Source organism: Nannospalax galili, unplaced genomic scaffold, assembly GCF_000622305.1.
Source record: "Nannospalax galili isolate Female #2095 unplaced genomic scaffold, S.galili_v1.0 scaffold842, whole genome shotgun sequence".
Lineage (NCBI taxonomy): Eukaryota > Metazoa > Chordata > Mammalia > Rodentia > Spalacidae > Nannospalax > Nannospalax galili.
Window position 1 is genome coordinate 371,944 of NW_008349291.1, and position 22,733 is coordinate 394,676.

At 44.9% G+C, this 22,733-nt stretch overlaps 1 protein-coding gene across 1 annotated transcript; it reads right to left on the reverse strand.

Annotated features, from left to right (window-relative positions):
- Positions 1 to 4,005: 4,005 nt before the first annotated feature.
- Zscan5b (zinc finger and SCAN domain containing 5B) lies at positions 4,006 to 7,883 on the reverse strand. The gene is made up of 4 exons (XM_008846687.1): positions 7,521 to 7,883; positions 6,085 to 6,273; positions 5,085 to 5,229; positions 4,006 to 4,679 (listed from the first exon to the last, which is right to left on the reverse strand). Exons 1-4 carry the CDS (start codon positions 7,881 to 7,883, stop codon positions 4,006 to 4,008), a joined length of 1,371 nt encoding a protein of 456 aa, XP_008844909.1.
- Between the last annotated feature and the right edge of the window lie 14,850 nt (positions 7,884 to 22,733).

Genomic DNA, 22,733 nt, shown 5'->3' on the forward strand with positions numbered 1-22,733 from the left:
TAAAAATAAAACAAAGGGGCTGGAGAGATGGCTCAGCAGTTAAGAGCACTGGCTGCTCTTGCAGAAGTCCTGGGTTTGATACCCAGCACCCACATGGCAGCTCACAATTGTCTGTGACTCCAGCTCCAGGGGATGCAATGCTCTCTTCTGGCCACCATGGGCACTGCACAACACTGGTGCGTGTATATACATGCAGGCATAACACTTATACACATAAAATAAAAAATTAATTAAATATATACAAATTGATTAATTAAAAATTTATAAACAACAAAAACCTCACATCAAACCAAATGTCTGTTGGGAGCCTGAGGCTCAGCCATTTCTCAAAACTGCTGACAGACCTGAGTTGGTGACCTTTCCATTCAGTCCACAACCTTGGCTCACAGCCGGGGCCAACAGCCTTGGCCCACAACCTTGGCCCGCGGCCTTGTTCTCTTTTCCAGTGAACAGCCCTGTTCTCCAGTAATCAGTAGATTCCTCCCTTAGAGTACGTCAGGGCCCCTGTGTTCTGGCTGATATGATTACTCTCAGTCTGTAATCCTTTGTTCTTACTCTCTATTTAACCTCATGCTTGTGCTGCAATAAACGAGACTTGATCAGAGCCCTGTCTTGTCTCCATTTCTCTTGCTGCTTGCCTCATCCACGTCCCCACTCCCCAATCCAGGTACTTCATGGCAGTTTCCGCGGGTTGGAACTGAGTCACGCTGCGGAGAGGCCTCCCGCAAATGTCCACTGTTGAAGGCTGAATCATTCAGATTGCATGTGCTGGTGTGAAAATGATTTCCTTTGCTTAAGTTTAAAGCCCTGTCTTGTCTCCATTTCTCTTGCTGCTTGCCTCATCCACGTCCCCACTCCCCAATCCAGGTACTTCATGGCAGTTTCCGCGGGTTGGAACTGAGTCACGCTGCGGAGAGGCCTCCCGCAAATGTCCACTGTTGAAGGCTGAATCATTCAGATTGCATGTGCTGGTGTGAAAATGATTTCCTTTGCTTAAGTTTAAAGTTAAAGGCCCACGGCCGATGCAGGCTTCCATCCTAACTGGCAGAGCTGCAAATCCCTGTGTCTAGTGATGTGCTAGAGTTCACTGAAGCAAATATGAGTTTTCAGGAATGTCTGAAGTCACATTTGAAATTTTCCCTGCTCTGACTTTTTTCTAGTTCCCTGTCTAGAGCTTGTAATGCTAACTACTCTTGCCTTTACTTCTCCTTCACATCCCTATTAACCAGTCAAGGACTTTCTTTTCCCCTTAGAGATAAGAGTTATGCAGTTTGGGAGTCTTTTAGATAGACCCACTGAAGGGGTACCCCAGTTGCTTCACCCTGCATCACTGTTCAGTATGAAAGAAGCCAGATCGGTCTGCATCCTGATTTCCTATTGGCAATCTGGGTAACCTCTTCAGAGGATGGTGTGATAAAAATTCCCAGAAAATTTTTTGAAGGAGCAGGGCATGGTGCCACATGCCTTTAATCCCAGCACTCCAAAGGCAAAGGCAGTCGGATCTGTGAGCTCAAGGCCAGCCTGGTCTACATAATGAGTTCCAGACCACCTGGGGCTAGCCTCAACCATCCCCGCCCCCCCAAAAATTGAGGGATTGGAGATGGTGCATTGCTGCTCTTGCAGAGGGCCTGGGTTCAGTTCCCATCTCCCACATGGCAGCTCACAACCATCTGTAACTCCAGTTCCAGGGTATCCAATGCCTTCTTCTGACCTTCATGGGCTCCTGTACACACATGGTGCATGTAAACTAATGCAAGCACTACACGTATAAAATTAAATATATTTTTTGAGGGCTGGTGAGATAACTCAGTGTGTGTAAAGGTGCTTGCGACCAAGCCTGATGGACTGAGTTTGATACCCAGGACCCACATGGTAGAAGGTGGGAAGGAGAGAACTGATTCTCACATGCTGTCCTCTGAACCACACCCCCACCCCCACCTCCACACAGAGCATCGTACACATTCACCTCTTCCCACACAATTAAAGAAAAAAGATACATATAAAACTGGAAAGCTGGCTCAGTGGCCTCAGCTCCATAAAGAGTTTGAGGCCAGCCTGGGCTACAAAGCCCTGTCTCAAAAAAAAAAAACAAAAACAAAAACAAAAAACCAGGGCCAATGAGATGGCTCATCAGGCAAGGGCACTTTCACCAAGGCTGACAACCTGAGAAACCAATTCCTACAAGTTGTCCTCTGACAACTAGACATGTAGCGTGGCATGCCTGGGCACCCATACACACAAAAAAATAGAAATAAAATTTTATTTTATTTTTTTAAATATTTTATTTAATGTGTATGGGTATAATGCTTGCATGTAGGTAGGTGCACCCATGTTGTGCAATGCCTGTGGAAGTCAGAAGAGGGCGTCAGATCCCCTGGAACTGGAGTTACAGATGGTTAGCTGCCATGTGGGTGCTGGGACTCAAACCTGGGTCCTCTGCAAGAGCAGTTAGTGCTCCTAATTGCTGAGCCGTCTCTCCAGCCCAAAATAAATTAAATTTTAAAAACATCAATTTTTAGTGTGTATACATCCTAAATAATTTATCTATCTGAAACTCAGCTTTCATTGAAATATTAAGGAAAATTAATTTAAAGAAAAAACACTGGGGCTGGAGAGATGATCACTCAGAGGTTAAGAGCTTGTGCTGTTCTTCAAGAAAATCTCAGCTGGGCTATCCCAGCACTCAGGAAGCAGAGGCAGGAGGATCTGTGAGATCCAAGCCAGACTGGTCTCCATAGGGAGTTCCAGGATAGCTGGAGCTCTAGAGAGACAGCAACCAAACAAATAGATCTGAGTTCAGTTCTCAGCAGTCATTTTGGGTGGCTTACAACTTCCGGTAACTCCAGCTCTTTTTCTGGCTTCAGCAAGTACCTGCACATATGTGCACATTCCCACACAGACACACACAGACATGTAATTAAAAATAAAAACATGGGATTTGCAGAGATGACTCAGCAGTTAAGAGCACTTGGCTGTTCTTCCAGAGAACTTGGAATTGATTCCCAACACCAAGGTCAGTAACTCCAGTTCCAGGGGATCTGATGCCCTCTTCTGGCCTCTGCAGGCATTGCATGCATATGGTGTACCTATATACAGGCAAAATACCCATACACACTGAATAAAAATAAGTAAAATTAAAAAAAATTAAAGTTTAAAAAATAAAAGTAGAGGCTGGGGGTGTGCAAGCCTTTAATCCCAGCACCTGGGAGGCAGAGGCAGGTGGATCTCTGAGAGTAGCTGGGGCTACAGGGAGACCCTGTCTCAAAAAGACAAAACAAAACAAAAAAATTAAAGTAGGAGCTGGCGATAGCTCAGCGGTTTAGAGCACTGGCTGCTCTTGCCGAAGACCTGGGTTGGAATCCTGACCCCCACGTGGCGTTTGGCGCCCTCTTCTGACCTCTACAGGCACTGCAGGACACAGGTGCACTTACACATGCAAGCAATACCCTCATAAATTTTAAAAAATAAAATAAAATCTTTAAAAATACAGCTTACTATAAAAGTGCTGATCTTGAACATCAAATTTATTACAAAGATAACTGCATTTTACAACAAAGTCATGGGGCTCACAGGGTCAGACCTCACCCTCTCCCTTTTAGTTACAAATGTTGACAACTCATGTCAAGACTCCTGTTCAGTGTAATAGTAATAACATCAACCAAAAAAATGTAACAAAAGCTCCTCATGAAGAAGCAATATCTCTATCTCAGCACTCTGGGGGCAGAAGTGTTAGGGGTTGGGATGGGGATCCTAAGTTCAAGGCTAGCCTGGGATACAAAGTGACTATAAGGCCAAAGAAGCCAATGGGAACCAGTGAGATCAAAATGAAAAGGCCAGGTGGGATGCGATACCATTACCCACAGACCCTGAAGATGGACTCCCATCAGGAACAAGTGCATGATGCTAAGTGTGCTACAAGTGCTGCGATTTCATAATAGGGGCCACCCATCATCAGTCTTTCTTGGGGAAAGGCTTAGATTTGGGCACAGAATCACAAAAACCCCTTTACTCCTTCCTTAAGTGGATGCTCAGGTGTCGCTTGAAGGTGCCGTGCTGTCGGAAGGTGGACCCACATTCCTTGCAGGTGTAGGGTCTCAGGTTGGTGTGGATGCGGCTGTGGACGTTGAGATTCCCCTTGTGGCTGAAGCGTTTGTGACAGTCCCCACACCTGAACGGCTTCTCCTTGGTGTGAACCCTGTTGTGACCCAGCAGGGTAGACTCATGCGCGAACACTTTATCACAGAATTTGCACTTATATGGCTTCTCTCCAGTGTGGGTGCGCTGGTGGACACGGAGGTCTGAAGACTGTAAAAACCCCTTCTTGCAGAAACCACATTGAAATGGTCTCTCTCCTGTGTGTGACCTCATGTGGATTATTAACTGAGATTTGTAAGAAAATCGCTTACCACACACAATACACCCAAACCGGGTCTGGGCCCCAGCTTTTTGGCCCATGGGATGATCACCTGACTCTACAGGGCTGACTGGCTTAGCCATATACTCGCGCTCTCCCTGGAAATTCAGGGAGTTGTCTGAGCTCACTGTTTTGAGGCTTATAAGGTTCTGAAGATCTGAATTCTGAGATAAATCTCTTCTTTCCAGAGCACGACAGGGAGTTGTGACAGCATCCATATTTAGTACCCCCTGGGGCATCTTCTCCCCCTGCTCCCAAACAGAACCTGTTGGAAGAAAGGATTTCACATACAACATTTAAAATTGTCATTACATGACAATGAGCCCATGTGAAAGTCAGAGGATAGAGATTTGATTTTCTCCTTCCATCATGTGGGTCCTGGAGACCAAACAGAAATCGTCAGGCTTGACAGCAAGCACTTTTACCTACTGAGCCATCTCACCAGCCCAACAGAAAATTTTTAATAAAGGGCATTCCAACTCCACCAAACTCATTTTTTAACTAAATTCTTGCTGTTGGTTGGAAAGTCCCATCAGCCTGAAGAACCTGAGTGGTCTTAGGACACTGTGGCAAGCTAGTGATGGAGAAGGTGGAGAAGTGGAGGACAATCTAGTTCCATGAGGGCTGGGAGTGCTGAACTAGAGGCACTAAGTCCCCCACCTGTACTCACCAGGAGACTGTGGAAGCTCGAGCTCCCAAGGTTTAAGAGCTGTTCCCTTGTCCCTGTCCTCCATCGGCTCTTTCAGAGTCTGCTTGGGTTTCAGATACTCTGGGTCTTCCTTCTCGGGAATAGTCTCTGGAAGAACTTCCTCTCCCTGACAGAGAAAACCAAGAACTGTGGACATGTCTACACAGATATTTATGTGTATCTGAATGTGCACCACATGCATGCAGTGCCCATGGAGGCCAGAAGAGGGCATGGGATCCTCTTCAACTGGAGTGACAGGTCCTTCTGCCATGTGGATGTTGGGAACCAAACCCAGGAACTCTGAGAGAGCAGCCAGTGTGCTTAATCACTGAGCCATCTCTCCAGTCCCTAAACATCCTCATCTACTGTTAACATATAACCCCTCACGACTAATCCAAGTCCCACACCCATCTCTGATGTTACATCTTTAATTCTCTAAGCAAGTTTCTGTTACTCCAATTCCTCCCTGATCTGGACTCATCAAGCAAAATGAAGCAACCTGGGCACTCCTAGCATTTTGGGGGCTGAATAATTCTATGTCGAAGAGGGTCTCCCTTACTACACTGTGGAATTCAAAGTGGCAGTATCCCCAATCTCCAGTAACAGGAAACTTTCATTTTTTTTTTTTTTGTCTTTTTGTGACAGGGTCTCCCTATAGGCCCAGTTGGCCTGGAACTCAAGAGTTTTCCTGCCTCTGCCTCCCAAGTGATGGGATTAAAGGCACATGTCACTATGCCCGGTTCCCCTCATTTTTAAAAAGTTTTTTTTTTTTTTTTTTTTTTTTTTTTTTTTTTTTTTTGTGTTTTTTTTTTTTTTTTTTTTTTTTTGACCTCTTTGAATATTTTGGATACTAATCCTTTGGAAATATGTGGCAGGTGAATATTTTATCCCACTCAGTGGGTTTCCTCTTTTTCTCCCTTGTTTGTTTGTTTGTTTATGTATATGTGTGTCTATGAGAGTGTATGCCACACGTGTGCCACACCTCACAAGAAGATGGTTCTTCAATCCCTGACGGGCTCTGCAGCTCTGTGCTAGCTTGGCCTTGGCTCAGTGACTCCTCTCTCTCAGCTGAGTGGCCCTCCTGGGATGGCTCCTCATCAGCCTTTGCTTTGACCAGCTCAGCCTCGGAGTCCTGCAGGAGGAATGTCTTTCCTTCAAAGACAACAATGGACTGGGGGGTGAAGGAGGGGGAAGAGACAGGATCGGGGTAAGAACCTAGATGTAGTTCTCCCAACTGTCCTGACTTATTTTCCAACATGAATTGCTTGCAAACCTGTCTTCCTTGATCCCAGCAAACTTCCCAATAGATAAAACCCGAGTCATTGTTCCCCATACATTCCAGTGCAAGTCTTCTACCTGAAATATTACTTTGAGGCTGGCCTCACATATCTGTTGTATAGATAGGGTTTTACTATGCAGCTCGGTTGACCTGGAACTTGCTGTGTAGGCCAGACTGTCCTTGACTACCTGGAATATTACTTTGAGGCTGGCCTCACATATCTGTTGGTTGACCTTGACCTTGCTATGTAGGCCCAGACTTGTCCTTTTGAACTTAAGAGATTCACATGCCTCTGCCTCCTGCGTGCTGACTCTACAGATGTGTGCCACCACCCTTGGCAACATTTTTATGGGTCACTGTATTCCTTAGTTCTCTGTCCCAGGCATTTTGACTTTTGGATGCCAGCCTATAATCCCAGCAGTGAGCTTACATTGCAGAGCTGGAAGCAGGAAGGCCAGGAGTTTAAGGCCATCCTCACCTACATAGTGAATTCAAGACCAACTACATGAAAACTTGCTTCAAACAAACAAGCAAAAAAAATTTTTTTTCCAGCCCTTTTCACCAGAAGGCAAAAAAAATCAACCCAAGTAGTGAGCCATTCATTCAATGAAGGAAGTTAAATTTCAGTCAGTTGATACGGGCTCAGTGGTTAAGAGCATTTGCTGTTCTTGCAGAGGACCAGGTTTGGTTTCCAGCACCCACATGACAGCTAACAACCATCCATAACTCCAGTTCTAGGGGATCTGATGCCCTTTTATGACCTCTGCAGGCATTGCATGACATAGTTGCACTTACATACATGCAATCAATACACTCGTACTCATAAAATAAAATATTAAAAAGAAAGTCAAGAGACCTCTCCATGTCACTCAGAGGCAAATGTTAATCCAACTGGAGTCCCTAGAGAAAAAAATGTAAAACCAGATACAATGGTGGTGAGCTTTTGGAACACCTTAAGGCCTGACAACCAGGGTAAAAAATACAGAAAGAGGTACATGTGATCCCCACTGTACCCTGTGGTGAAGTAAGGAAGTCTCCAGAGATGGGTACCTCCCCAGCATCTTCTCTAATGTTTTGTCTCCCCAGGAATAGTGTCCCACCTCACGCGCTCCTTCCCTGGGCCCAGAGGCCTTACGCACCCATTTCTTGGGTTCCTTTCTGTTTCCCAGCACCCTCTCCAGGTCTTTATAGGTCTTCACTCCACTCTCCTTCACTAGGACTTGGACCTCCTGGGGCACCGAGATCATAAACTGCTCCATCACCAGCTGCTGGAGGATCTCTTCCTTCGTGTGCAGGTCAGGCCTCAGCCACTGATGGCACAATGTAGAGATTAGCCTCAGATCCTGGATGGGGTCACAGTGCTCCTCAGAGATGAACTCTCTGAACATCAAGTGCCAAGTTGCCGGATCCTCATCCTGATTTTCTGAGTGGGTATCCTGGAACAGAGATGGCAACTGCTCTGATCCAAGGCTGTCCAAGTCCTTTTGTTGATCCAGTGACATGTTTGTAGACATGCTTAGCGGAGAATGTTCCTTTGTTGGTCTCTGACAAGTTCAAGTGATTTCTGCCTATACAGGCCTACTATATTTGCTAGAATAAGCTCACTGTTGGTTTGGAAGCCTGTGGGGAAAAGAAGGAGCCAGATGAGTTTCACTTTAAATCTACCCTTTCCCCATACCCTCCCACCAAACACACTGGTACTGCAGTAAAGCAGAAACTGTTCCATTCTATGTCATTGAGATGGCTCAAGGAGCAGCAGTGCCCACCACCAAACACGAAAACCTGAGCTCAAGCTCCCGGACCTACGTGGTTGAAGGAGAAAACTCCAAAGTTGTCCTCTGACCTCCATGGGTAGGCTGTGGCAAACCCCACCCTCCACAATTAGTTTTTCTTTAAGAAATTAATCCATTCTAACTGTGTCTGGAGTCTCCTGCCTGTAATCCCAGCCCTCATAGGAGGCTGAGGCTGGCTAAGAGTTTGAAACCACCCTGGGCTACATATGAAGTACCAAGTCTAGGTGAGACCAGGGCCACATGGGGGTCTCTCTCTCTCTCTCTCTCTCTCTCTCTCTCTCTCTCTCTCTCTCTCTCTCACATCTGAGAGAGGATGGCTGTAAGTTTGAGGCTAGTTTGTGCTATCCACTGTCTCAAAAAGTTAAAGGTCAGCCTGGTGGTTCTCACCTTTAATCCCAGCACTTGAGAGGCTGAGATCCAGCCCAGCCTGGTCTACATAGCAAGTTACAGGCCAGCTGGGAGTTACAAGGAGACTGTCACGAAAACCAATAACATTGAAAAGGTAACCAGAAATCTGTTCCTTCAAGGATACTGAAGGTATGGGAAAGGCAGTGCTGGAGGCTCTCAAAAACAAAACAAAAACAGAAGTTAAAGTCAGATAAACAAAAATAAGTCCATTTTAGGGGCACTATAGCACCCACATGGCAGCTAACAACCACCAGTAACTCCAATTTCAGGGGATCCGACTCCTTTCTATAGCCTCCTCTGGTTTGCATGCATTTGGTGCTTTTACAGACATGTAGCCAAATCACTCATGTACCTAAATTTTTTTTTTTTTGGTCTTTTTGAGATAGGATTTCCCCTGTAGCCCCAGCTGACCTGGAACTCCTTATGTAGAACTCAGAGATCTGCTTGCCTCTGCCTCCCGAGTCCTGGGCCACTACGCCCAGGCAAAAAAATTTCTAATTAAGTTGTTTTAGTCTGTTTTTGTTTGGTTTGAGACAGTCTTCTATAGCCCACAATGACCTGAAATTTCCCAAGCAGCCAAAGCTCCTGATCCTCCAACCTCAACCTCCAAAGGCCTGAGATTATAAGGATGTCCCACCACACCTGGTTTATGGTATCCTGGGGAGGAAACGGAAGGCCTGGGACTCTAGGCCTGAGGAGTCACATCCCCAGTCCCTACTGTATTAGTCTTTCAACTCCTTGTTCCTGGACATGTAGGTTCTGGTGTATCAGTGGTCCCTGAATTGACCTCCAAATGTGCTAAGGGGGGATCAGTTTCCCCACCTGGAAATGGGAGCACTATTATGCTGTCTAATACTGAATAGAGTATTTCTATAAGGCTCCTAAAATCTTTTACTTCAGAGACATCTGTTCTTAATAAATGAAGTTGGGCATGCTGGCACATGTCCTTCGTCCTAGCACTGGGGAAGACAGAGGCAGGAGGAACTCAGAGATCAAGGTCAGCCTGGTCTACATAGTGAGTTCTAGGCCAACGGGAGCTTCCTATTAACACCCCTGGGGTTTGGAGCTAGAGGGAGATCCTGTTTGAAAAAAAACCAAAAAATCCCCCCAAAACACCAAAAATCTTTTAAAAATAATTTCAGGGGCTGGAGAGATGGATCAGCGGTTAAGAGCACTAGCAGAGGACCTGCGTTCAATTCCCAGCACCTACATGGTGGCTAACAATAGTCTGTAACTCCAGTATCAGGGGATCTTATGCCCTCTTCTGACCTCCGTGGGCATTGCATGACCTGGATGTATTTAAATACATGCAGGCAATACAATCAAACACATAAAATAAAAATAAATTAAAATTTAAAATATGACAAAATTAGGTCCAAATGACTAAATTATGCTTAAAAACTTAATAGCTATTTAGAAAAACAATACACAAAAGGTTTATAAAAAAACATATTTGGGGTTTTGCTTGTTTTGTGCAAGGGGGGAGGGTGTTAAAGGCAGGGCCTGTGTAGCCCTGGTTGGCCTAGAACTTGCTGTGTAGACCAGCCTAGCCTGGAACTCAGCATCTGACTGCAGATGCCTGCACAGTGCTTGGATTAAAGGTGTGTGCCACCACGCCCAGTACAGACTTTCAATATGTTTTTAGTAAATGGGGTGTGATGCCTAACATCTGCAATCCCAGTACTTGGGAGGCTGAGCCAAGAGGATCACTTCAAACCTAGGCCAGCATGGGTGTAGTGCCAGGGTTTGACTCCGGTCAGCTGCACAGCAGCTCCAGCTCCAGGGGATACAACACCCTCTTCTGGCCTCTGTGGAGGTTGCATGCATGTGGTGCACTTAATACATGCACGCAAAACACTCATACACAAAATAAAAATAAAATTAATTTTAAAAAAAGTTCAAAGCTGGGTGTGGTAGTGCATGCCTTTAATTCCAGCACTGGGAGGCAGAGGCAGGCAGATCTCTTGGAAATGGAGGCCAGCCTGGTCTACATACTGAGTTTTCAGCCAGCTGAGGCTACAGGGAGACCCCTGTTTCAAAAAGACTCCCCCCCCCAAAAAAAAACAGTTTAAAAACTTAAAGTTGTTTTAATTAAACAATGAAAATATCGTTAATGTCAAGGCTGAGGCTTTGGTCACTTGGTAGAATGCTTGCAGGAAAAATAAAACAAGAAATTCCTCTAAGGTCCACCTCCAGAGGGCTGGGATTACAGACAGGCGCTCGAATATCCCACCGTATACACCCAGGCCTTTGTATAATTTGGCGTTAATTAAAATAACGCTGGGGTGGGGGCGTGGTGGCGCACGCTTTTAATCCCTCAGGAAGGGCAGAGGCAGGGGGATTTCTGGGAGACCGAGGACAGCCTGGTCCACATAGCCCGTACAGATCTACTGCGGCTACTGAGAGACCCTGTCTCAAAAAACAATAAATTGAAATGAAATGAAATGAAATGAAATGAAATGAAATGAAATGAAATGAACTGGGGCTACAGGGAGACCCTGTCTCAAAAAGCAATAAATATAAAATGAAACGAAATAAAATGAAATGAAATAAAATAAACCACGTGATCCACAGCCCCACGTCGAGGTATACAGCCAAGAGAAATGGAATCGGTTCCTTGCGCGTCTCTACCCGGGAACCCCGTGCACGCCCCGCATGGTGTCTCCCAGGAGGTGGTACCCGGGGCTGGGCCTGGGGGAAGCGAACTGTCACTCAAACCCGGGATCTCGAGGTCCGGAACTCCCCGGACTCCCTATTTCCGCGGGCTTGTGGGGCCCGAGCCTCCCGGTGCTGCTGTGTCCGTTTGGCTGGAAGCCGCCATCCTCCTGCCTCAGCTCCCCGGCGCTGGGGTCACAGCGGTGCTCGCGCTCGGCCCTCCCGCAGCCTCCACCCCGCGCGTCTGCAGCATCTCCAGCATCCCCGGTGGACTCACCCCGCTCCTCGCCCGCAGCCTCGAACCCAGGGGCGTCGCGCGAGCTCCGGCTCCCAAGCGCCTCGGTCGAGATCCGTCTGCGAAGTGTCGGGAGCGCATGCGGCTCCCCTTATATACGGAAACCCAGGACCCTCTTCCGGTCGCCCCGTCTGAGCAATGGGTGCTTCAAGCCCATAGGCTCCATCTTAGATAGACGATAATGAAATCACCATTCGGGGCGAGACTGCCCTAGCGGTCATTAACTGAGTAAACGCTGGCTGAGGCAGGAGGGTTGCAGATGCAGTCGGAAAAATGCAGCTTCGTGAGATGCTGCACCCGGTTCGAAGAGATTGTTCTTTAAAAGAGAAGCTAATAAAGCTGGGCCTGGTGGCGCGCGCCTTTAATCCCAGCACTCAGGAGATGTCTGTGAGTTTGAGGCCAGCCTGATCTACACAGCAAGTTCCAGGCTAACCAGGGCTACATAGACCGGGTATCTCATAAATAAATAAATAAATAAATAAATAAACAAATAAATAAATGTGCGTATATAGACGTGTATAAATTATTACTAGCCAGGCATGGCGTCACATGCCTTTAATCCCAGCACTCGGGAGATGTCTGTGAGTCCGAGGGCAGCCTGGTCTACATAGCAAGTTCCAGACTAGCCAGGGCTGCATAGTGGGACCAGGTGTCTAAATAAATAAATAAATACGTAAATACATAAACAAATAATATATAAATAAATGTGTGTATAGAGACATGTTTAAATTATTATCAGCCAGATGTGGTGGCACATGCCTTAGACATGTATAAATTATTGCTAGCCAGGCACGGCAGCAGATGCTTTTAATCCCAGCACTCGGGAGATGTCTGTGAGTCCGAGGCCAACCTGGTCTACATAGCAAGTTCCAGGCTAGCCAGAGCTACATAGTAAGACTGGGTGTCTCAAAATAAAATAATAAATAAATAAATAAATGTACACATGTGTGTATATATACACCAGATGTCTCAAATTTTTTAATATTTATATATTTGTATGTACATATATATGTATATAGACATATACAAATTATCATTAGCCAGGCATGGTGGCAATCACCTTTAATCTCAGTACTCAGGAGATGTCTGTGAGTTTGAGGCCAGCCTAGTCTACACAGCCAGTTCCAGACTAGCCAGGGCTGCAGTGAGACTAGGTGTCTCAAAAATAATATATGTGCATGTATGTGTGTGCATATGTATAAATTATTATTAGCCAGACATGGTGGGGCATACTTTTAATCCCAGCACTCTGGAGGCAGAGGCAGGTGGATCTTTATGAGATTGAGGCCAGCTTGGTCTACATAGGGGATTCAGGGCCAGCTGAGGTCACAAAGGGAGATCTTGTCTCAAAAAAAAATTAAAAAACAAAAGGCGAAAATAAGCCAGACAGAGGCAGCAGCTTTCTGTGAGAGTGAGGCCAGTCTGGTCTACATAGGGAGTTCCAGGCCATCTAGGGCTACAGGGAGACCCTGTCTCAAAACACAGACACACACACACACACACACACACACACACACACACACACAATTACTTTTTTAAAGTGCCTCAGCTGGGATGTAGCTCAGTTGGTAGAGTACTTGCCTAGCATGCCAGAGGCCCTAGGTTCAGTTCCCCAGCATGGTTTATAAAACCCCACATGGTGGCACAGGCCTGTAATCCCAGCACATTGGAGGGGGAGACAGGAGGATTAGGAGCTCAAAGTCATCCTTGTCATAGCAAGTTTGAGAACAGCCTGGGATACGTGAGACCCTGTCTCAAATTTTAAAAAAAAAAGGAAAAAAAAAAAAAAAAAAACCAGAACAGGGGTGAAAAGATCTGGGGCAGCTAAGGGTACAGTTCTGTGGTAGTTTAATCTGTGGTCCCACCAGCACCAAAAGATAAATTGGATGGATCTGGGAGGAGTCAGGGAGAGAAGTAAGGGGTAGGGTGATTATGATCAGAATACATCGTGTGCATATATGACATTCTCAAAGCATTCATGAAAAAATGCTTTTAAAAATATTTTATTATTTTTATTTTATGTGTATGCATGTATTGCCTGCATGTAGGTAAGTGCACCCCTGTTGTGCAATGCCCGTGGAGGACAGAAGAGGCTGTCGGATCCCCTGGAACTGAAGTTATGGGCAGTTGTTAACTTCCATGTGGGTGCTGGGATTCAAACCCGGTCTTCTGCAAGAACAGCCAGTGTTCTTAACTTCTGTGCCATCTCTCCAGCCCTAAAAAAAAAAATGCTTTTGAAACAGGTTCTCACTCTGTAGCACTGAGTGGCCTGGAACTTGCTATGTAGACCAGGTTGGCCTTGAACTCACAGAGATCCACCTGCCTCTGCCTCCTGAGTGCTGGGATTAAAGGTGTGTGCCACCACACCTGGTTCAATATTATATTCTTTAAAAGATAAACTAATAAAGTCAGGCATGGTGGTGCATGCCTTTAACCCCAGCACTCGGGAGGGAGAGGCAGGAAGATCTCTGTGAGTTCAAGGCCAGCCTGGTCTACATAGCAAGTTCCAGGCCAGCTGGGGCTGCAGGGAGACCTTGTCTCAAAAAGACCAAAAAAAGAAAAAAGAAAAAAATTGGGTCAAGGTAGTAAGGGGAGGGTGCAGACAGATAAGAGTCAGGGGGTCTAATATGATCAAAATATTTTGTATAAAATTTGCAAAATTTAGGGACTGGAGAGATGGCTCAATAGTTAAGAACACTGAATGTTCTTGCAGAAGACCCAGGTTTGAATCCCAGCAACCACATGGCAGCTAACAACTGTCCATAACTCTAGTTCCAGGGGATCTGACAGCCTCTTCTGACCTCCGTGGGCATTGCATGACATGGGTGCACTTACCTACATGCAGGTAATACAAGTATACATATAAAAAAATAAAAACAATAAAAATATTTTTAATTGCAAAATTTAAATTTAAAACTTTAAAAATAGAATTTAATTTTTAATTTTTTTCTTTATTACATTTATTTAGTGTGTATGTATGTGTGGACAATTTTCACCTTCCACCATGAAGGCCCCAGGGATTGAACTCAGGTTGTCAGGCTTGGTAGTAGGTGTGATTACCCACTGAACCATCTCTCCTGCCACCTAAAAAAATATTTGAAGGGGCTGGAGAGATGGCTCAGCGGTTAAGAACACTGACTGTTCTTGTAGAAGACCTGGGTTCGAATCCCAGCACCCACATGGCAACTAACAACTGTAACTCCAGTTCCAGGGGATCCAACAGAGTCTTCTGTCCTCTGTGGGTGTTGCATGACACGGGTACACTTACCTACATGCAGGCATAACACTCATACACATAAAATTTTTAAAAAGAATAAATAAAATATTTTTAAAATATTTGAAATAAATATTTTTAAAATTTTATTATACTTTATTTATTGTTTATATGATGAGGGGACACACGTTGGTGAACATATAGTCAGAGGACAACTTGTAGGAGTCAGTTCTCTCCTTCCATCATTTGGATCTGAGGGATAGAACTCAGGTCATTAGGCTCAGCAGCAAGCCTCTTACCCACTGAGCCCTCTTTCTGGCCCTGAAATAAATATTTCTAAAAGGGAGTTTAGAAAACCAGATCCCAGCACTCAAGAGACAGAGGCAGGCAGAGCTCTGTGAGACAGAGGCCAGCCTGGTCTACATAGTGAGTTCCAGGGCAGACAGAGCAGAGACCTGTTCCTTCCGGGTACTGAAGGTGTGGGAGGGGCAGTGCGTAGGGGGTGTGGTGGCTCTGCACCCCGTATCTTGTCCTATCCACCTTCTTATTGCATCCTTTGTGATAGCCTTACTGATAACCAGTAACTGTTTCCCTGAGGCCTGTGAGGTGCTTCTGCAATTTAATGGAGCCCAAGGAAGAGATGGTGGGCACCCCAATTTATAGCCCATTGGTCAGATGTTCTGGAGGCCAGGGTGTGAAATGATATCTAAAGTGGGGAGGTCCTGAAGATGGACCCCTCTACCTGTGGGTTGTGACTTCTGTGTCCAGGCGGACACTACACTAACCTGGCGTATGCCTGTTTTGCAAGAACCCTGGGTGGCAAGAAATTCCCACCCATGAAGTGACTGGAATCCCAGGAATATTCTGTGTTGAACTAGAATAGAAAATAAATAAATAAATAAATAAATATCACTTTAGTTCTATACTTTTTTTCTCTTTTTTAAATTTTATTTACTATTTTTATTTTATGTGTATGAGTGTATTGCCTGCATGTAGGTAAGTGCACCAGTGTCATGCAATGCCCGTGGAGGTCAGAAGAGGGCGTCAGATGCCCTGGAACTGGAGTTAGAGAAGGTTGTTAGCCACCATGTGGGTGCTGGAAATCGAACCCAGTCCTCTGCAAGAGCAGCCAGTGCTCATAACTGCTGAGTCATCTCTCCATCCCTCCCTCTATCTTTTCAATACGAAGAAATGCTTAATTGTACTTTGACTATGAGTGTTAGAACAGGTCTGAGATCCTAGCACTTGGGAGGTGGAGGTAAGGAGGATGAGGATTTCAAGGTATTCTTAACTACATAGCAAATTTGAGGTCAGTCTGGGCCACATAAGACCCTGCCCCAAAATAATAATATAGGAGCCAGGTGTGGCGGCTCATGCCTTTGATCTGAGCACTTGGGAAGCAGAGGCAGGCAGATCTCTGTGAGTTCAAGACCAGCCTGGTCTACAGGGCATCCAGGGCTACAGGGAGACCTTGTCTCCAAAAAGTCCAAAAAAAAAGCATAGGCCACAACACCTGGCTCTCCACTTTACTATTTTAAAGACTTATTTTCTTTTACTTTTTATGCATATGAGTGTTTTGCCCATGCGTATGTGCACCAAGTGCATGCAGTGCCCACAGAGGGCCAAGAGGACACTGGATCCCTGAAACTGGAGTTGCAGGTGGTTGTGAACCACCACGTGGGTGCTGCAAACTGAACCTGGGTCAGAACAGAAAGTGCGTTTAACTGCTGAGCCAGTCCCTGGGTATAAACTTCCTTCTGAAACACTTAGGGTCAATGACAGTGCCACCAGGTTCAGACTGATGCTGGGTTAAATCTATAGGAAATGTTTTTTCTTTTTTTAAAATTTTATTTATTATTCTTATTTTATGTGTATGTGTGTATTGCCTGCATGTAGGTAAGTGCATCTGTATCGTGCAATGCCTCAGGAGGTCAGAAGAGACTGCCAGATCCCCTGGGACTGGAGTTACAGGCAGTTGTGAGCTGCCATGTGGGTGCTGGGATTCGAACCTGGGTCTTCTGCAAGAACAATCAGTGTTCTTAACCGCTGAGCCATCTCTCCAGCCCCTGGAAATACTTTTTTTCTAAACATTTATTTGTGTGTGTGTGTGTGTGTGTGTGTGTGTACATGCATGTGGAGGTCAGAGAACAACTTACAGGAGTCAGTTTCTCTCCTTCCACAGTGTAAGACCCAGGGACTGAACTCAGGTCGTCCAGCTTGGCATCAAGCATCTTTACCTAATAAGTGATCTCATTGGCCCAAAATCCATGGGAAATCTTAAGTAAGTCACTTCACCCCATGAATTTCATGACTTTTGTATGAGCTTTTGCACATGCTGTATTGAAGACTCAGGAACGGAAGAATACTTGATATAAGTTCTTCTTACCAAAAATCTGTGACCAGTATTTTTCCTTTTTCCTATTTATTTCTGTACTTAACTATTTCTATATTATTTACACATGTTTGTACTTTTAATGTATGTGTTTGTAGAGGGCCACACTCTGGGGCCCAGGTTGGCCTCGAACTTGAAATGTGCCTACCTCAACCTCCCCAGTCTAGGATTACAGTTGTATACATGCCCCATGTGATTCATACTTCTGATGCTTTTTGTTATTTTTTTCTTTTTGACAAGTAAGATGCTGACAATGTTTAGAACAGATTTATAGGGTCTGGAGGGTGGTTCAGTGGTTAAGAACAGATTTATAAAGTCTAATTAACTGGAAATTACTTCCACTCAGGCCTCCACTCCAGTTCCATTCTCATTCTTCGGTTTGTGTCTTGAATGCTAGACAAGTGTTCTCTGTCCTAGCCACAAGCTCTCCACTCCCAAATCACTTTTCATTCTTGTTTCTAGAATGTCTAACACAGTGTGTTCAACAAGATGGTTCAGTGGGTTAAGGCTCTTGCCCCCCAGCTCTGACGACCTGAATTTGATCTCTGGGATTCACATGGTGGAAGGAGAGAACTGACAGAAAACCACAAGTTGTCTTCTGACAGACAGACAGACACACACACACACACACACACACACACACGCAGATAATGTAATTAAAAAAAAAATGTTTAGGGGCTGGAGAGGTGGCTCAGTTTTAAAGAGCATGTACTGCTCTAGAAGATGTGAGCTGGAGTCCCAGTACCCATGTTAGGCAGCCCACAACTGCCTATAACTCCAGCTCCAGGGGGAGCAGATGCCTCTGGCCTCCATAGGCCATACACATACACATAGTTAAAAATAATAAAAATTTCAGAGGACCCATGTTCAGTTCCCAGTGCCCATACAGTGGCTCACAACAGTTCCTAACTCTAGTTCCAGGGGATCCAATGTCCTCTTCTGGCCACCATGGGCATTGCACACATGTGATGCATGTACATACATGCAAACAAAACACTCATACACGTAAAAATTTTAGATTAATAAAACTATCAAAATGATAATAACTATTAAAAATAATACTGAGCTCCCTGATTTTTTAATTTTTTAAAAATTTATTATAATAGTTATTGGTTTTGGTTTTTTGAGCCTGTAGCCCTACATGGCCTAGAACTTGCTATGTAGACCAGGCTGGCCTCAATCTCACAGAGATCCATGTGCCTCTGCCTCCCAAGTGCAGGGATTAAAGGCGTGTGCCACCACACCCAGCTGAGGACCCTCTTTAGTCTCTGCATAAGCCAATCACACACGGAGTTTAGTGATATGATTTAGAAGATAACAATGGCTTCACTTAAATTCTCCTTTTGTTTCTTTTTAAACAAAGTCTTTATATGTATCCCAGGCTGGCCTCATACTTGCTATGTAGCCCAGGCTAGCCTTGAACTCCTGATCTATCTACCTTAACCTCTTGAGTCCTGGGATTTCAGAAGCATGCCTCTACACCCAGATTTAGTTGTGCAAACATTCTTATAATTACATCATTAGATTCTTGCCCAGACAAAATCCTTTCATTAAAAGGTCAATTGCAACTTTTAAAAAATCTGTTCTTATTGAATTTTTGTGTATTACATACAGAACATCTCAATCAGTCTTAATCATCTTTATACCTCCTTCCTCACTGGCATTCTCCCATGGAACCCCACCCCCACCCCACGCTGGAATTCATACATTCTGTCATTTGTGTTAAGGCCTATTGTGTCAAGTTAGTGTCCCCAGACGTTCCTCGGTGCAAGTTCACCTACTGAGTTCTAGTCAGCTTATCTACAGTCCCTCGCTTTAGGAATATCAGCTTGTCCTTACCCAGCAGTAATCAGTTGTCAATATTTCTTCGGCTAAGATTGGGGTCTGCTGTCCATTTCCCCAGCTCTATGCTGGGTTTTTGTCTGTTTGAGTTTGCATGAGTCTTATGTATGCTGACACCATTGCTGTAGATTCATATGAGCAGGGTTCCAGGAGCTTGTAGGACTCTGTTTCCATATGGTTGTGCACCTCTCCCTGGCTCTTGCCATCTTTCTGACCCTCTTCTGAAATGGTCCCTGAGCCCTGGGTGAGTGAAGTTTAATATAAGAGTCCTGTCCAAGGACCAGCATTCTGCAGACTCAATCTCTCCACGCTTTGACCATTGTGACCTTCTGCATTCCTGGCCCTCTGTTGCACGAGGGAGCTCCATTAATGAGAATTGGGAGATTCATCATTGTCTTCTTCTTTACCCCTGTTCTATGTTCCGTGAGCCTTAGGTACAGAGGTTGCGTTGTAGATGTGATACTTACACCTGGGCCATTCATAGACAATGTCTGTGTCTGTCCAGTTGTATGCAGTAATAGTCTCTGTCTGGTGCAAAAGAAGCTTCTTTGATAAGTAGTGACTGGGATAATTGTCTGTAAATATAAGGAAACATATTTTTCACGTAGTAAGAAATTACATTAGTCTAAGGATGTGACAGTCTTGGGGTTTTCTCTAAAATCGGTGACCTCTCCAGTCATATGTATTTGGTTATGTTTACAGTACCACACTTGAGTTTCCTTACATTGAGTGGGCTTTTTGTCCAATTAGGCAGCTGTTGATTGCCCCCAAGATAAAAATGCCACTACTGCACCAATGTCGTATGCTGTGTGGGTCATTGATGTGGTTATTTGGTCTTGAAGTTGGTGTTGCACCATCCATTTATGCTTTCCTTTGCACCTTCATAGTGCTCTCCAAGGCAATGAGAGCTAGCCTCAGGGTAAGTGGCTTTCAGGTCAGTTCCAGCTCCATTGCTCCAAGTCCTGTTTCTTAAGAATGTTCTGTCTTCAGCAGTAGGTCTTACCTTCAAGTTCTGGGAGGCCATCAAGGGTTGTGACATTAGCCTGTGTAATTTTGGGACTCTCTTGGCCCACTCTGGCCAACAACTCAAGGAAGGTTTCTCCTGTCTGGCACTGTTTCTTGTTATGCAGCCTTTAGCTATACACATGGACTCATGTAGAGATACTGGATGTGTAATTTGTCATTAGGTTGTTGGACTAACATGATTCCCTCTGTTTTTTTAAAACTAGGTAGGCATTATTTATCTCTCCTCTCTCCCTGTCTACCCCTTCCACCATGGCTTCCCCATTTAAAGTGTTCCCACTTCTCCCTTTTTTTTTAACTAAGGTATAATGAACAACAAAAATCATATATATATATATATATATATATATATATATATATATATATATATATATATATATATATATATAACATAGACCTTGGTTTTTTTTTTTTTGGTCTTTTTGAGACAAGGTCTCCCTGTAGCCCCAGCTGACCTGGTACTCCCAATGTAGACCAGGTTAGCCTTGAACTCACAGAGATCTGCCTTCCTCTGCCTCCTGAGTGCTGGGATTAAAAGTGTGCATACAACACCATGCCCGGCAGAACTTGATTTTTTAAATTCTCTTTTCTTTTAAATTTTCAAATATTTTATTAATTGGGAAATTCATATAATGTGTTTTTATCATACTCGTCCCCTCCCCCAAACTCCCAGATCTAATCCTACCTCCCTATCCACCCAGATTTGTGATCCTGGGCTTTTTTTTTTTTTGCCCCTTGTATAATCTAATTTCTATTGCCCAAATACTCTTAGGTGTGGAACCTGTCCTAGATCAGGGTTGATCTACCCTGAGTCACACCCTTAAAGAAAACTGACTCTTCCTCTCCCAGCAACTATCAAGTGCCAACAGTTCCTTGGCTACGGTTGCGGTTTCTTACCCGCCTCCCCACTCCATGGGATTTTATTTGTTCTGGGCTTGAAGAGGTAGTATGCGTGCTGTCATGTCACAACCCCTGTGAGTCCGTATGTGCAACTGCCCCGCTCTCTGGGAAACACTGCTTCCTTATGGTCAACTACCACCTCTGGCTTTTACAGTCTTTCCACCTGGTTCCGCAAAGATCCCTAAGCTGTGGAGGGAGGGGATGTCCCATTTAGGGCTGAACACTCTGCAGTCCTTTATTCTCTGCACCTTGACGAGTTGTGGGCTGTGATAACATCTTCTACTGCAAGACATTCCTCTGGTGAGGGTTGAGAGATGCACTAATCTATGGGTTTAACAGTAAGTTATTACAAGCCAGGTTAATATTATGTCGATTTAGGAGAATAATAGTGATAGGTTCTCCCCTGCAGGCTGTGACCTGTCTAGCCACAGGCTCTTGGCCCTGAAACAGGGCCTGGTGTGGACTCCATCATCTGGAGTAAGTCTTAAATCCAATCAGAGGGTGATGGTTGTTTACTCCCATAACATTCGTGCCACCATTGCACCAGTGGATAGATCTTACCAGGACAGTCATTACTGTCACTGGCAGGGTTGACAGCTGGGTAAGGGTGATTGATAATTACTCTTCTCCTCTGGGAGCATGTGCAGCACCGTCCAGCACTATGAAAGCTAACCATGGGGCTGGAGAGATGGCTCTGTGGTTAATGGCACTGGCTACTCTTGTAGAGGACCTGAGTTTGATTCTCAGCACCCACACGGCAGCTAACTGTCTGTAACTCTAGTTCCAGGGGATCAGATGATGCCCTCTTCTGACCTCTGTGGGCATTGCATGACACAGGTGCGCATACATACATGCAGGTGATACATTCATACACATAAAATAAAAATATTTTTTAAAAAGCTAATCAGTGGGCTGGGCATGGTGGCACACACCTTTAATCCCAGCACTTGGGAGGCAGAGGCAGGCAGATCTCTGTGAGCTCAAGGCCAGCCTGGTCTACATAGTGAGTTCCAGGACAGCTGAAGCTACAGGGAGACCCTGTCTCGAAAAGACCAAAAAAAAAAGCTAATCAGTAGGATGAAGTTTAGAGGTCAGTATCTGCTTGAATCTCCATATTTTATGACTCAATTATGTGTTGTCCTTAGCTAGACTGTCTACTGTTGAGTTCTGGGTTAGTCCAAGCCAGTCTGGAACTCATTATACAGTCCAGGCTGGCCTCAAACTGGTGGCAGTTCTCCTGCCTCAGCCTCCCAAGACCTGAGGCATGCACCAACCTTCCCAGCACATTAAATTTTTAAAAGGGTGTTATTTATTCATTTTATTTTATATTTATTTATATGTGGGCACTTACGTCATACCATGGGCACTGGGAATTGAACTCGACGAGGACAAACACTTTACCTACTAAACCATCGCCATTGTGTTGTTTGGTCTGGTTTGATTTTGGTTTTGGTTTTTTTTGAGACAAGTGTCTCTCTCCCAGCTGTCCTGGAACTCACTAGATGGCCTCTATCTTAGAGATCTGCCTGCCTCTGCCTTCGGGGTGCTGGGACTAAAGGCGTGTGCCACCATGCCTGGCCTCCACTTGATGTTTTAAAAACTGTTGTTATTATCATTATTACCATTGTCTTTCCCTAAATATAAAATGTGATTTTATTTTTTTGGTTAAGTTGCTCCTGTTGTTGCTTAGGATATTTGAGACAGGGTCTCCTCTATGTAGCCTTGGCTGGCCTGGAACACCCTATGTAGACCAGGCTGGCCTGGAACTCACAGAAATCTACTTGCCTCTGCCTTCAGAGTGCTGGGATTAAATCCCTGGAGAAACAAAAT